General features: G+C 46.8%; 1 protein-coding gene across 1 annotated transcript in view; it reads left to right on the forward strand.

Annotated features, from left to right (window-relative positions):
• AFDN (afadin, adherens junction formation factor) overlaps window positions 1–14,146 on the forward strand; it is a 142,247-nt gene that overhangs the window by 32,252 nt on the left and 95,849 nt on the right. The window contains 4 exon segments of the mRNA XM_030316790.1: window positions 4,758–4,953; window positions 8,369–8,481; window positions 10,127–10,287; window positions 13,332–13,492. Of these exon segments, the coding sequence (XP_030172650.1) occupies window positions 4,758–4,953; window positions 8,369–8,481; window positions 10,127–10,287; window positions 13,332–13,492 (631 nt within the window).

The following is a 14,146-nucleotide window of genomic DNA, read 5'->3' on the forward strand; positions in this document are numbered from 1 at the left end:
GTAAGATTCCAAAAACCCGTATTGAAGTATTCTTTCATCTTTTACCTAAGCTGTTAACGTGGAGTCGAAAGGCTGTCGTCCAGGTGATTGTTTCCTGTACTGGTAACAAGAGTGTGCTCTGAGGCGTGGCTGTGTTTTCTTTCTAATGCTTTGCGTGTAGTCGGAGGCGCCAGCATTGGAAAGAAAGCAGTGCGTTCTGTCTGCTCCCTTTTTGCCGCGGGGTTGGATGGTCACCTGTTAGGGTTAGCGTGGCTCGGCTGCAGGCGAGGAGACGGGCCTCACGTAAATGCTGGACACGGTGAGCAGAAAAGTGAATCCGTGTGCCCAGCCTGTTTGGAACAAACGGTTGTGGGTAGCTTGAGCAAGAGGAGATTTGGGGCTGCCCTGGTGAGTTTTTCCTGGTTTGGAGAAGAAGGCCAGTTGATTATCAATTTCATTGATTGAGATACTGGTAAAATATTTAAAAGCAAATCTCCACCTTTAATCCTGTGTTCTTTGCATTGGCTCTCTAGTAACTTAAACCAGCTGTCTCTGGTTTTGGGGGGGGGGGGTTTGTTGTATTGGTTTTTTTGGTCTATTGTTTCCGATAAATACTAAAATTTTGTTTCAGAGTTGTCGTTAAATCCACCCGAAGTAGTGTTTCATTTCCACGGCAGTAATCCTTGTGGATGCTATTTCTCAGGCAGAGGTTTATGCAAAGGTAAATATACACCTTTAGGAAAGAACAAAGAAAGGAAACAGCTGACGTATCTTCCGCCTTTCACGCAGATTGTTGTGGCGAGAGTGCACAGCGCAGGGACCGTGCAGGTTATAGTCACAGGACCTGCCGTCCTACCTGCTCCAAACAGAGGTTTCTTCCTTGAAAACATGCTGCTCGCAAGTAGGCACTTCTTTAGAGAGTGGAGGACCCACAGTAGTGTGTTTTCGTTTTAAATATTGTTGTCTCGGGTAATTTGCATAAAGATTTTTTTTAAGGAAACATTGGTCTTTGTAAAATTGTAACTGTATTAGTCTGCAACATTATCAGAACATGAGTCCAGTGATCGAGACTTGATAGTTATTTCTCACAGGTTTGAAGTTTTGTTCCAGAGCTCTTACCAGTGGAGAACAGACCAACCAAAGCTGGAAGGATCGGATACTGTTACTGGAACTTTTGACTCAAATCTGTTTTTGATTTTACATGTGAAGCATCATATTAGAGACTGAGGGAGGGCCTAGAACCATGGATGAGGTCCCTCAGGAAAGCTACCATTCAAGTGGGACCTCTGACGGCTGGTTCTTTATGGAGTTTACTCCTCAAAACAAGCTTCTTACTTTCAGATTATAATCAAGGAAATTTGAGCTCACGCGTGTCAGATAAGTCGCTCAGATCCAGCTCTTCAGCTGGGATGCCAGCTGTTTTGTGCCCTGAGCCGAACCCCCAGGTGCCCGTCGCCCTGTGCGCTGGGCGGGCTCGTGGGCTCATAGACGAGGTGGAGCCAGGCGCCTGGCGGCGTGGGCTCGTTTCTTCTCTTCACCGTTTCTCCCGGAACTCCTCCTCCTGCGCGTGTCATAAAGGAGAAGAGTCCCGTGTTTCTCCTTCCCGTGGTGGAGTGAGTGTTCAAACTGGCGGGGCTGCAGAGCTTGGGTTTAAAGCTCAGGTTTTCGGGGGCAGCTCCCGGGTAGCTCTGCCCTCAGGGAGCTGTGTGGTTACAGTTTACACACCCTCCCTGTCTGGGGAACCTTCTTTTTTAACCCCTTGATAAGGTATCTCATTCCTGTTTGAGGTATTAAATGCTGAGCTCTTAGTGTTGGGCATTTGGTTGCCCTTAATATACGTTACTATTAGTTGTTAATTTGGTCGTTATATGCAGAAGTCTTAGGTTCAAGAACTTGGTTTTATCAGTTTTCTGGGGTCTGAAAATTCTGTGGACTTAGTCACAGAAGGGAAGCACTGTGCGAAGGGGAGGGCTAGAGGGAGAGCGAGAATTAGGCTCCGTGAGGGGTGTGGACGCAGGGCTCCTGTCTCACCATCTCGTGAACTGGGAGATTATGACTTAGGCCGAAATCAAGAGCTAGATGCTTAACTGAGCCACTAGCCGCCCCTCAGAGTTCATCTCGATTAGCGCTTACCTAGTGAATTTAAAGGTAGTTTTAGTAGGCCACTTTATTTAGGCTTGGTAGAACCTGGAAACTTGTTTCTTTAAAAACATCAACGGAAATACTAGTTCTTTGCAGGTGGAAGTGCTGTTACTTGCTGGATTTTCTGCCCTTGAGTTTACTCTTTTTTTCCATTTACTTCAACGTTTTATGTGCGATCAGTAGCTGAACCACGTTAATAATGGAGACTTGTATTTCCACTTTTTTCCCTATAAACAGTAGTAATCTCTCTATAAGGGATTTTCTTGAGGGTGAGGGACCTCCTCCTCCCCGTGCTCGTCAGTACATCCTTGTTCCCTTTGTGCTCTTGCCCAGTTGGGTGTTCCTTCCCAAATCTTTCATTTCTGGTAGTTGGGAAAGGGGTGCTTCCTGTCTTTGGGATCTGTCGGTTTTAGTCTTGTCACAAATGATGGAAACTATCCTGTTAGCAAAGTGATTGGGTGGGAGGTGAGTTTGCCTGGTGGTCTTGCTTCGTCTATAGAGCAGGAGCCCTTGGAAGAGCTGGATGGCTTTGCCGGCTCCTGTTGGAGCCTGTGGCTGTCGGGTAGAGACGATCTCGGAGTGGTGGCGACTGGAGCGCCAGAACCCTGGGGTAAACACGGGACTCCCGTAATAACGACTTAACATCTGTACAGCTAAGTACAGTCAGTAATTGTTGTTTTCTGACGTCTGAGGAGGTGGTGGACGGGGAGAGTAGACCCAGAAGTGGAAATTGTGGCTTGAGTGGAGAGAGGCCGGGAGCTGAGGAGGACTGGGGCCGCCGAGCAACGGCAGGTGCTTAGCACCACCGGGCACTTGGCGAGGGTGGGCTGTTACGAATACTAACCGGTACTTACACAGACTCACAGTTGAGGACCATCTTTCACGCGCGTGGTTACTTTACAAAGGTGTTGGGGATTGCCAGAATAACACCAGAGACGGAGAAGAGCATTTAAAGAGGATACTGCTCAACATTCTCTGCTGCTTGACCAGGCTGGACAGAGAAGCAGTTTATCATTTGGAGAGACCAAAGCAGGACTGATAGAGCTCCCATTTTGCTAACTCATAAAGCTGTTTTCAGTCTCCCTTCCATAATCATGGCCTTACTTCAACCCAAGGTCTGTGGTTCCATGGCATTCTTTTATTTTTTTTTATTTTTCTTAATTTTTTTTAACACCTGCTCGCTTTCTCTGTATTTTCTCCTGGGGCAGTGGGAAATGGGAAATTAACTACTGCCTAGTGTTCGGACGGGGCCTGAGCGAGTACAGTAAAGCTTCGGGGCTATAAATATGCCTTATTGTCTTGTTTTCTGTTTTAATTTTCATCCAGGTTATATAGTTAACCACATTCTAATATCCCGTAATTGTTATAATTACTAGGTCATAGTTAATTAGTGAAGAATTAAGTGAGCAGGTCGGGAGGACAGAAAAGCTTACTTGTGATGGGCTTGGAGCCCATAGAAAAGCCATCGCCAGGAGTAAAGCTGAGGAGTGACCTGATCTGACTTTTAACAAAATTGTGGGTGGATTCTAGATGTATTTTGAGGGTGGAATGACTTGATGTGCCAGTGTGGAAGGCGAGAAGAGGGAAGAATTGTCAGTGGTGCTGAGGGCAGTGAGGGCAGACGAGGTGGAATGCTGCTTGGAAGTTTGTTTGCAGCTGTGCTTTTCTTGTGTTTGCGGAAACAGTGGGGTACACAGGAGCGCAGGACCTTGCCCCCTTGTATCCCCAGGTCCAGTGTCCCCCAGGTTCTCTGATGTAGTGGTTCAGCCTGTGGGATACGAACCGCTGAGTCTTGGGTTATAGCAGAGGGCCTGGAAGCTGACAGGAGTTTCACTGAAATAACCTGCATTTTAATTGACCAGAAAGGGAAAAGAAATCACGGGAACGGGCATCCTGTAGTTGCACAGCTCCAGCTCCAGACCACGTTACAGTTCTCTTGCTTGTAAGACCCACCGTATTTATCTCGAGAAGTCCGGTTTTGAGAAAAACCGTGTTCAGTTTTGAGAAAAACTGTGTTCATTGATTTTGGGCAGTAGTTCATATGAAAATTAGTTTCGGTTCTGCAAAGGCTAAGAGTTTCCATCTATTCACTTTCATGTTAGAATTGGGGCTAACATTTTTCCTTTGTGGTTTGAGTCGTCCCTTCATTTAGGCTTTATGATTTTGAGGCTGGACGGGACCTCAGGGATTGCTAGGCATGGACTTTGGGGATCTGTGGGTCTGGATTTTAACTGTGATTTGCTGCATAACCGGGCAAGATCCTTAAACTTTGTGTTTCAATGACCGAGTCTTGAAAACAGAGTTTAGTAGTGAATCTGCTAACCCGCGTCCTTCTAAAGACACAGCCAAGTAGTGCGTGTCGGGGTGTGCCTGGCACTGGCTGGAGACTCATTAATATTAGCTGTCGTTGACGTCAGCTGCTCCACGGCCATTGTCGTATACGTGAGACCAGTAAGGCGCAGGTTGTAAATAACTTGTCCCAAGTCACGTGATTCAGTTTGAAGCCTGAACCCTGTCTCTCCGTTTCTGTCTCAGATGTTTGCAGTAATGAAACATCTTTTAAAGATGGCGAATGACTTTTCATTCTAGAAATTGAACCTTATTTTAGAATGTTTTTCCTTTCTGTTTTCCTTTAGGATTTGGAGTTTCATGGCGTAATGAGATTTTATTTTCAAGATAAAGCTGCTGGAAACTTTGCAACAAAATGCATTCGGGTCTCTAGTACGGCCACCACGCAAGACGTGATCGAGACGCTGGCAGAGAAATTCCGCCCTGACATGCGGATGCTGTCGTCCCCCAAGTACTCCCTCTACGAAGTCCACGTCAGCGGAGGTCAGTGTGCACACACGGGGTACTGGCGGGGTAGCCTCTGCTGTGTAGACAACTTCTGAACCACTCCTGTGTGCAGAGCGCATCTCTGTCACAGCATTGCTTTGCCGCTGGCCCTTCTCTTCCTGGGGACGTTGGGGGGTGTTTGTGCGTCTGCGAAACGTTCAGACAGGATCCCGGGAATTAGATTTGGTGGAAGTTAGGATGGATGTATTGTACACTTATTTTCTTCAAAGAACTAGCGTGACGTTTCATCGTTAAAATCGCCAGTGGATCTAGGCGCCCATAACACGTTGATGAAACCGTATGTTACTTGCTTTTGGAGAACTAGTTCACGTAACTTTTTTTTTTTTTTTTTTTTTTTTAACTTTTTAATGTTTGTTTTCGAGAGCGAAAGTGAGCATGAGTCGGGGAGGGGCAGAGAGAGAGAGAGAGAGAGGAAGACACAGAATCAGAAGCAGGCTCCATGCTCTGAGCTGTCAGCACAGAGCCCGACACGGGGCTTGAATCCATGAACGGTGAGATCATGACACTTAACTGACTGAGCCACCCAGGTGCCCCTCCTGTAACTTTTATGTATAGATTATGATACTACAATTTAATCCGGTTAAAATATTATGGGCATGAATCCTCAGTCTTACAAAAATGAGTATTTTTGTAATGTGAGATTGTATATTTTCCTTATTTGGAATACTTAGGGTATCTTGGGGAAACTTATGTAGTCATTTCTCCTTGTTTTAATGTTTGAAATTTTTGAAAATATCCTACATATGAGATGGCAGTTTAAGCTGGACTGATTAGAAATGTAGAAATTTGGGGTGCCTGGGTGGCTCGGTTGAGCATCCGACTCGGTTTTGGCTCAGGTCATGATCTCACAGTTCGTGGGTTCGAGCCCCGTGTTGGGCTCTGCGCTGAGTATGGAGCCTTCTTGGGATTCTCCCCCCCTCCCCCCCGCCCCAACCTCCCTCTCTGACTCTCGTGTGTGTGCTTGCTCACTCTTCAAAAACAAATATTAGAGATGTAGAAATTTATACATTTTTTAATGAGTGCTGCGGAAATATTGAGTCCCCTATAAAATACACTGTGTCTCCTCTCTCTGCCCCTCCCCTGCTCATGCTCTCTCAAAAATAGATGTAAAAAAATTTTTTTAAAAATACAGATTCCAATTAATGCAACAACTAAAGGATTACATATATAGCACAAACCCAATTTAAATACCTGTTAAATTCCATCCAGAAATACTCTTTGAACATGCGTTATTTGTCTTGACTTCAAAATTGCAGCTTTCTTTGTACATTTGAAATAGGGTAAGAATTCTTGTACTGCATGGAATTCAGGTATGACCAAACACTTTTCCCTTGGAGAGTAGGAGATACAGGCCGTATTTGTTTGTTACTCTTTCAACATTATGAGGAGATCCCACTACATAAGCCACACCAAAGCTAGATTTGATGATAGAGGATAACCTTAATTTTGGATGGTTTTTCTGAGGTTGAATTTTTCCTTTAGCTCAGAATCACTATAACTAGGTTGTTGAGAAGAAACTACAACTTTTTCCTTAAAATTTTCTTTAATTAAAAAGTAAACTGTGTTGCGGTAAGGAGGTGAAAACTCGGCAAAGGTACCTGGAGGCGGTCTCCTCTGTACCCGCGGTGAGCGGCGCGCCGGGACCCTGTGGCTCTGGCCATCCGCACCCCTGCACTCGGAGCAGCGGGCTCCCCCTGTGCCCCTGCCACCAGGAGGAGCCCTCTGTCTGCGCTCTGTGCTTTCATGTCCTAGAGCCCTAGGGGCGTCGGGGGCGGGGCTCGTTTCATTGAGTAGTTAGATTCAGACAAGTTATGGACTGTTTATGCGCTAACAACTCGGTACGTGTTTTGAAAATAGTGCACAGAAAATGAAAGGAAAAGTACAATTTCCATTCCATTTTTAATGACCGTTCTTGCCTGATGGGGTTTGTGTGCCTCTGGCCCCTTGGGTGGGGAGCGGGGCCCTCGATCCCTCTCCGGGCAGGTCTGGGGCGCTGCCAGGGGGAGGGACCGTGCGGCCTGTTGTGCACGCGGGCTGCCTGCGGCGGGTGTGACTTGTTCCCCTGAAAACTGAAAAGGCTCCTCAGTGAGTGTGCAGGGAGCCTTGGTGCACGTTTGGAGACCGCCGCTCCCGAGGGCTGAGTTCTGGGCCCAACGCGCACATCCACCACCAGGGAAACTCCACTGTTACCCTTTTTGTGGGTAGGATTCCTTGGTGAACTCAGTTGGAAAATACTTTTCCAAAAATTGTGCTGTTTTAAAACAAACAAACAAAAACCACTGAGGCGGAAAGGTATCTTCAAGTTACAAAGTTGTAGGAGGGACCCTGACTGTACTTCCGTTTCCTGGTTTGCCACACGCACGTTCGAAATGCTCACCCTTGTTTTGTTTTACTTTTATGATTTAGACTTGATCGTTGTTAAAACTAGCTCTCTAAAAAATGCATGTGAAGGATTTTGACGTAGTACAAATCTTGCGACAAGAAAAACTGGGTAATTTTGGTTTGTAGCATCAGTTTCAAACTTCTTGATCCAGTCCCTCATTTATTGCTCTGATTTTTCATCTCTCATTTTTTCAGTTCATAAAACAAATTAGAACTTATTATTTCTGTATTCTTATAATCTGCTTGCGTATAGTACTTACCAAAAGTCTTTATCAGTCTCTGTTTTAAGTCTGTCCTGTTGACTCCTGCTTCCTTGACCACAGTACTTCTTCAGCTGGCCTCTGTCTCCTGTGTTTGCTAAAGACCTCCTTGCAGGCTGCGGTAGGTGGTCCGGGTGAGCGGGCTCTGCAGGAGCCCCTCTGTGGGCCCCGGGACTTATTAGAACTCAAGCGAGAAGGAACACGCTAAACGTAGTGGCACGCTGTCGGAACCGAGGGACGGGACGGTGGCTTCTCTAGGTCACCTGAGGGCTGGGTGGCAAGCGTGGGAGGATCGGAAGGAGCCAGGAGGGGGAGCACCACGGTCACTCGCTCCCGGGCCTGTGAGGAGCTGTCACGGAGGTCAGCGGAACTTTGTGTCCTCTTAACGTTACTCTCTTAGCCTCCAGCTGCATAGGAGATGGTTTACAGAGGGAGGCTTCGCGGAGCCCTCTATTTTCTTCTAGTTCGTGTGCATTTCTTTTTTCCCAACTGGATTCTAAATGTTGTAAGGAAATTATCCCTGGTCAGTGTTTGGCATTGGGTACGTGGTGGTATGTGTTCTAGTACCAACACGATAGTAGATCATTAAAACTCCCACTTGCTATTTTGGAGTACATTTCAGCCTGTTAGTACTGGTGGTGATAAGGGATTTTATGTCGAGGAAATGAAACGTATGTCAGAACGTTTTATTAGCTGGTGCTGTTAAGTAACCATGACTTAATTTTTTTTCATTTCATTATTTGAAGAAGAAAGAAGATTGGATGTAGATGAGAAACCCCTTGTTGTGCAGTTGAATTGGAATAAAGACGATCGAGAGGGCAGATTCGTTCTCAAGAATGAGAACGATGCCCTTCCTCCTAAGGTACGTTCCGTCCAGGTCTCGTGCTGACAGTGTCCCGGGCCCAGGGTTGCCAAAACACACGTCATGTGAATGTGATAAGGGCTTCACTTTTTGCTTCTCTTCTTAAATGACCTGAATGACCCTTCGTGCAGAAAAAAATGTAAACAGAACCCTGCTTCTCTGTTTCATCCTGTTTCACTGAGTAATGCCTAATGTTGCCCTTTACTTTTCCAAAGAAGCATTATGTCAGCTTTTGTTATTAAGAGATTTAATGATGAAGTGACCACCAGTTTTGTTTTGTTTTGTTTTTACCAAGTTATAAAGTCCAAATCTGTTTTAATAAAAATCAGAAGGGAAAGTAAAGTTTTAATAACCTATTTATGTGTGGATTTTCAGATACAACTTCATAAGGTACAGTGAAAACCTTTTCCGTGTTGTATGTAGACTTTCTTGGGTTAACGTAATGGAGTGATTTCTAAAACTTTCTCGGGCAGTAGGTGTCCGGAGCTCCTGTGCTGCTGGTTGTTTTCCATGGAACACTATGGAATAGGGGTCAAGCTGGAAAATAACGATAATTTCTGTGTGAAACAAAGTGGTAGCAAACGCAGAGGTCAAGAACACTTAGAGAAAAGTCCCCAACAGGTTGGGACACGAGTGCCATTACTCCCTTTTGGAAACGAGAGTTTCATGGTGTTGTGACGCGGGTGCTCCATGTTGAGGAGTGTTCTTGGCCTTTCTTGTTCTCTGCTCTAGTGCTTGTTGCTTTTGTAGCAGATTCTTGTGAAGTAATAACGGGCATCTCTCTTCTTTCTTCTCTGGCCCGTGTTTTATTTCATCTCTGCACCGTGACCTCAGCTGAGCGCCCCGCTGTGGGCCAGAGAGGCTCATTCGTGGGCACCCGAGCCCTCGTTCGGGTGAGGACAGCACGGGCGTAGCTGGTGGCAAGGACGGGGCGCCAGCGTCGATGGAGCGGAGGGCAGTTTAGTTCCCAGTACAGGAACCTTTCTTGGCTAGTCTCGAATGTTCACAGTCAACCTATTAATTAGATAAAAAAAACTTTTGTCTCTGTGTCATCTGCTCGCAGGCCAAGTTGTAAATTAAGAGTAGGCAAGCAAATAAGATCTGGAAAAGAAGATACAAAGTTTTGCACAGTGCTTACTTAGTTTTGCATCCAAAAAGCCAGTTTCGTATGGCTACTCCTATATTTGTTTTAAGGTTAGAAAAATCATGTATGAAGTAGATAGTGATTTAAACACTTAGCTATTTCTGTATTTTGATTAGGTTCCTTTTTTTTTTTTTTAAAGTAACTTAAAATTATGTGTAACTTAAATTTTATTTATTGAAAATCTGGTTTCCTGAGTCCCACTCCGGTTTTCTTTACTGGGTTTGGTTTTCCGTTTGCTTGCTTGCTTGCATATTCATTTTGAATTGAGGTAAAAGATACACGTGGTGAAATGCGGAGATCTTGAACGTGTACGTTTTGGTGAATACACGCCTGTAGCCGTCAGCCCAGTCAAGATAAAGAGCCTCTCCATTCCCCAGACCTTTCCTTGTCTCGGGAGCTGGGTTTTGGCTGTAATCAAGAGGAAGTCAGCTAGGCCAGAGAGTGCTTTCTGTGATTCTGTGCCGACAGCTGCCTTAGTGATGATGTTACTTTTATCAGAAGGCTCAAAGCAATGGACCTGAAAAGCAGGAGAAAGAAGGTGTTATCCAGAACTTCAAGAGAACTCTCTCCAAGAAAGAGAAGAAGGAGAAAAAGAAGAGAGAGAAAGAGGCAGTGAGGCAGGCATCTGAGAAAGATGATCGGCCTTTCCAAGGGGATGACCTGTAAGTAATTCTGGAAACGTCTCCGTCTCTGTCCTGTTTAATGAAGCAGACCTTGTTAAATTACCAGATAAACTGTGAGAAAGACAAGCGTCAGTTAAGAAATGAGCTTGGGTGCTTGGCTCTTCTGTGCTGAGGGGAGCTGAGGGGTCCCCTCAGTGGGGACCCGGCAGTGGTTTCTTAACCAGGTCCTGTAACCAGGTTCCTGGCTGGCAGGGGCAGACCCCTCTCCCCGGGTTTGCTAATCTCAGGTAATCAACCTGCTGAACAGTATTGTTCTTAGCATACTATTGTCAGTGTTTTCTTCGTTTTGGGCCTTTCGTTTCTGGGTGGTTTTTTTTTTTTTTTTTTTTTCCCCTCCTTTGGTCCTTAAATTAAGGCGGCAGTGGTTTCTTTTTTTTTTTTTTTTTTTAACGTTTATTTATTTTTGAGACAGAGCATGAACAGGGGAGGGGCAGAGAGAGAGGGAGACACAGAATCGGAAGCAGGCTCCAGGCTCTGAGCCATCAGCCCAGAGCCCGACTCGGGGCTCGAACTCATGGACCGTGAGATCGTGACCTGAGCTGAAGTTGGACGCTTAACCGACTGAGCCACCTAGGCGCCCCGGCAGTGGTTTCTTAAATACACTGAACACCTTATCAGGGGTTGGCAGGACCAGTGAGAAGAGCAGCTGTGCCTTTTTTTTTTTCTTTTTTTTTTTTTTTAAACATTTGAGAGAGAGACCAAGTGTGAGTGGGGTCAGGGCAGAGAGAGACAGGGAGACACAGAATCTGAAGCAGGCTCCAGGCTCCGAGCTGTCAGCACAGAGCCTGATGTGGGGCTTGAACTCATGAACCGTGAGATCATGATCTGAGCCTAAGTCGGATGCTTAACCGACTGAGCCACCCAGGTGCCCCGCAGCTGTGCCCTTTTAAGGTTCAGCTGCACTGTGTTGTTGGCTCCGGCCCCACCAAGGTTGCACTTCCCCGACTAAAGGAATTTGAGCTTCTGACCTCAGAGCTGATGGAATAAGGGAGATCCTTGCATTTTGATTATAACAGAAAAGACACCTCAGAAGATACTGACCTTTCCCCTTAGGTGCAAGATCTTGGTGGAGACCCGTCAGTTTTCACATTAGCTGGCCCTTCATGTAGCCGTCAGGGTATCATGGTCCCTCTTAGGTCCCTCCTCGCCTCCGTGGTGCCTGCATCATGGCCTCTGTGCTGTTCTATTGCTGAAGTAACAGGTGTTCATTTTAGAAAGTCAGAACACAGATTTTTCGGAAAGGGGGAGAGAGTCACCTGTAACTCTTGTGACCGTCCTTGCTCACAACTCCGGGGACTCATCCTTAAGGAGCACTCAGGAAGAGCGGCTCAGGGACAGCCCGGGACACGTACGTGGCCAGACTGCTCCTGGAGGCATCTTCCACAGCCCACGAGCCTCGTCGCTTCCTCCTACTCTCTCTCTTCACAGTGCACAATACCTCGAGAAACTCCAGTTTATTTTGTCATTAACAGCGTAGCTGTCTTTCCACACATCACTAACCATTTACTCACTAACCATTTACCTTGTGTTGTAGCAACTTCTCCAAGTCTGTCTTTGTTGTTTGATACTAAGTATTCTGTATATATTGCGGATTATTAACCATTTGTTAATGATGTTTAGAGTGGAATTGAGCCCATTTTGGATTGCATCAAAGTGGGTTTATATCTTAATCTGTCAGACAGCGAGACCTGTGTAATGAACATGAGCTGTTGAGTATAGTATTACCTACACAGTAGGGCTCTGTTTAGCATAGTTACACAATAGAAATTGTTTATGTTGCTTATACATGAAAAATAGCAAAAGGAAAGTTTGAAAATTACGCTACGGTTTGTCCTATTCAATTAGCTTCGTTTATGGAGTAATCCATTGTTTGTGTTAAGAAAATGAGCTGCTTAAGGGCACCTTGGGTGGCTCAGTTGATTAAGTGTCCAACTCTTGATTTTTGGCTCAGTTCAGGCTCTCATGGTCGTGGGGTTGAGCCCTGAGGCGGGCTCTGCTCTTAGCGTGGAACCTGCTTAGAATTCTGTCTTCCTCTTGCTCTGTCCCTCCCCTGCTTGTGTGCTCATGCATGCGTGCTCATGCTCGCTCTCTCAAAATTTAAAAAGAAAATGAGCTACTTAAAATGATTTAAGTTCAATTTGGTTGATTCAAAGCTTGACTGTTTAATGATTAAAAAAAATTTTTTTTAACGTTTATTTATTTTTGAGAGACAGAGACAGCACGAGCAGGGGAGGGGCAGAGAGAGTGGGAGACACAGAATCTGAAGCAGGCCCCGGGGTGTCAGCACAGAGCCCGACACAGGGTTCTAAGTCACAAACTACAAGATCGTGACCTGAGCCGAAGTGGGACGCTCAACCGACTGAGCCACCCAGGCGCCCCTAATTAAATGATTTTCAGGATTAAAAATGACCTCTTAAAGTGTATTTATCGAAATTGAGTCTTTTATTCGCCTTACCTGAATATGCAGTTTTCAAAAACTCTGCCCTCTGGACAGTTGATTGCTTGTCGGAGGAGCCGCTGGGGCAATTTTCTTAGGAAAATTTACCTTCAAGAAAGTGAATGTTAAATCTTCTAGTTCAAAAATCATGCTATTAGAGTTCAAGATTTACTATAATTTTAAGAGCCTTTTACTAAAAGTATATTCAGTTCTTTATTTCTTGTGGTTGGAATGTTTGTCACTCATTTGGTCTATTTTTAGGAAAACACTGGTGGAAATTCCAGACGTGTGTAATTTGCACGTTTTTCTTCTAGCCTGGTTAGCGAATGCACAGCAATTGGGCTACTACGTAAACTCGCTATAAGATGTTAATGATCCGTTTCTCCTCCGTGTACTAGCTTGCGTCGAGAGGGACCGGGTTGTCCACAGTCCCGATCGATGGGCACCAGGTACCAGTGCGTGCAGACCCTGGCCTGCTGCGGAGCGAGCCGGGGAGCACCTGCCGCCGTCACCGCTGTGTGACTGCGGCGGAGCGGTTTGCCGTGCGACCCCGAGCGGACGCCGCTGGCGCCTCTTTTTCTTGCAGCGAGAATTCCCGACTGGCCGCCGAGGTTTACAAAGACATGCCCGAGACCAGCTTCACTCGCACGATCTCCAACCCCGAGGTGGTCATGAAGCGCCGGCGGCAGCAGAAGCTGGAGAGGCGGATGCAGGAGTTCCGGAGCTCGGACGGGCGGCCCGACTCAGGTGCGCGTGCGCGGGGGCGCCTCCTTCCAAGCCGTGTGCGCCTGCGCGGGCCGGGGTCGCTCTGCCTCGGGCGGTCCGCGATGGGTCCGGTTAGGCCCTCCTCCCCGGTGCAGCTCTTGTTTTAAATTCTTGGGTTCTGGAAACTTTCGAGTATGCACAAGAGAGAGATGCAGCGAACCCCCCGTGGGCCTGTTACCCGGCCTCCGCCCTCGGCCGCCCCGGCCTCCTCTCTGCTCCCACATCGGCGCCGCTTCGCAGATTTCTCGGTATTTCATCCTCTATGTCCGTGCACTTTCCCGAAGGTGAAGGTTCCTGGGAAATAGAAAGGAACCACGGCACTGTTGCCCCTTACCGAAGCCTTGACGGCAATTCCCCCAGGGCCTCAGACTGTCTGGTCGTCGTTGGCTTCTTCCTGACAGCCTCCGGTGATGCCTCCCTGGCGTGGGATCCAGATAGCACCTGCAGGGGGCACCTGGTCGGGCTGGCGTTCGTTCTGCGATTCCCTTTCCTCTTGTCTGCCCTCCTGCTTCTCGTCCTTACTGGTGTGCGGTGGAGACCCGGGTTATTTGTCTTGGGAATTTTGCCGACTGCGTCCAGGTTTGCCCTGGTTTTCCTCCGGCTCTGCTTCCTTGGTTAGGGGAGGAGGTGGGGTAG

Source organism: Lynx canadensis, chromosome B2 (assembly GCF_007474595.2).
Source record: "Lynx canadensis isolate LIC74 chromosome B2, mLynCan4.pri.v2, whole genome shotgun sequence".
NCBI classification, from domain to species: Eukaryota; Metazoa; Chordata; class Mammalia; order Carnivora; family Felidae; genus Lynx; species Lynx canadensis.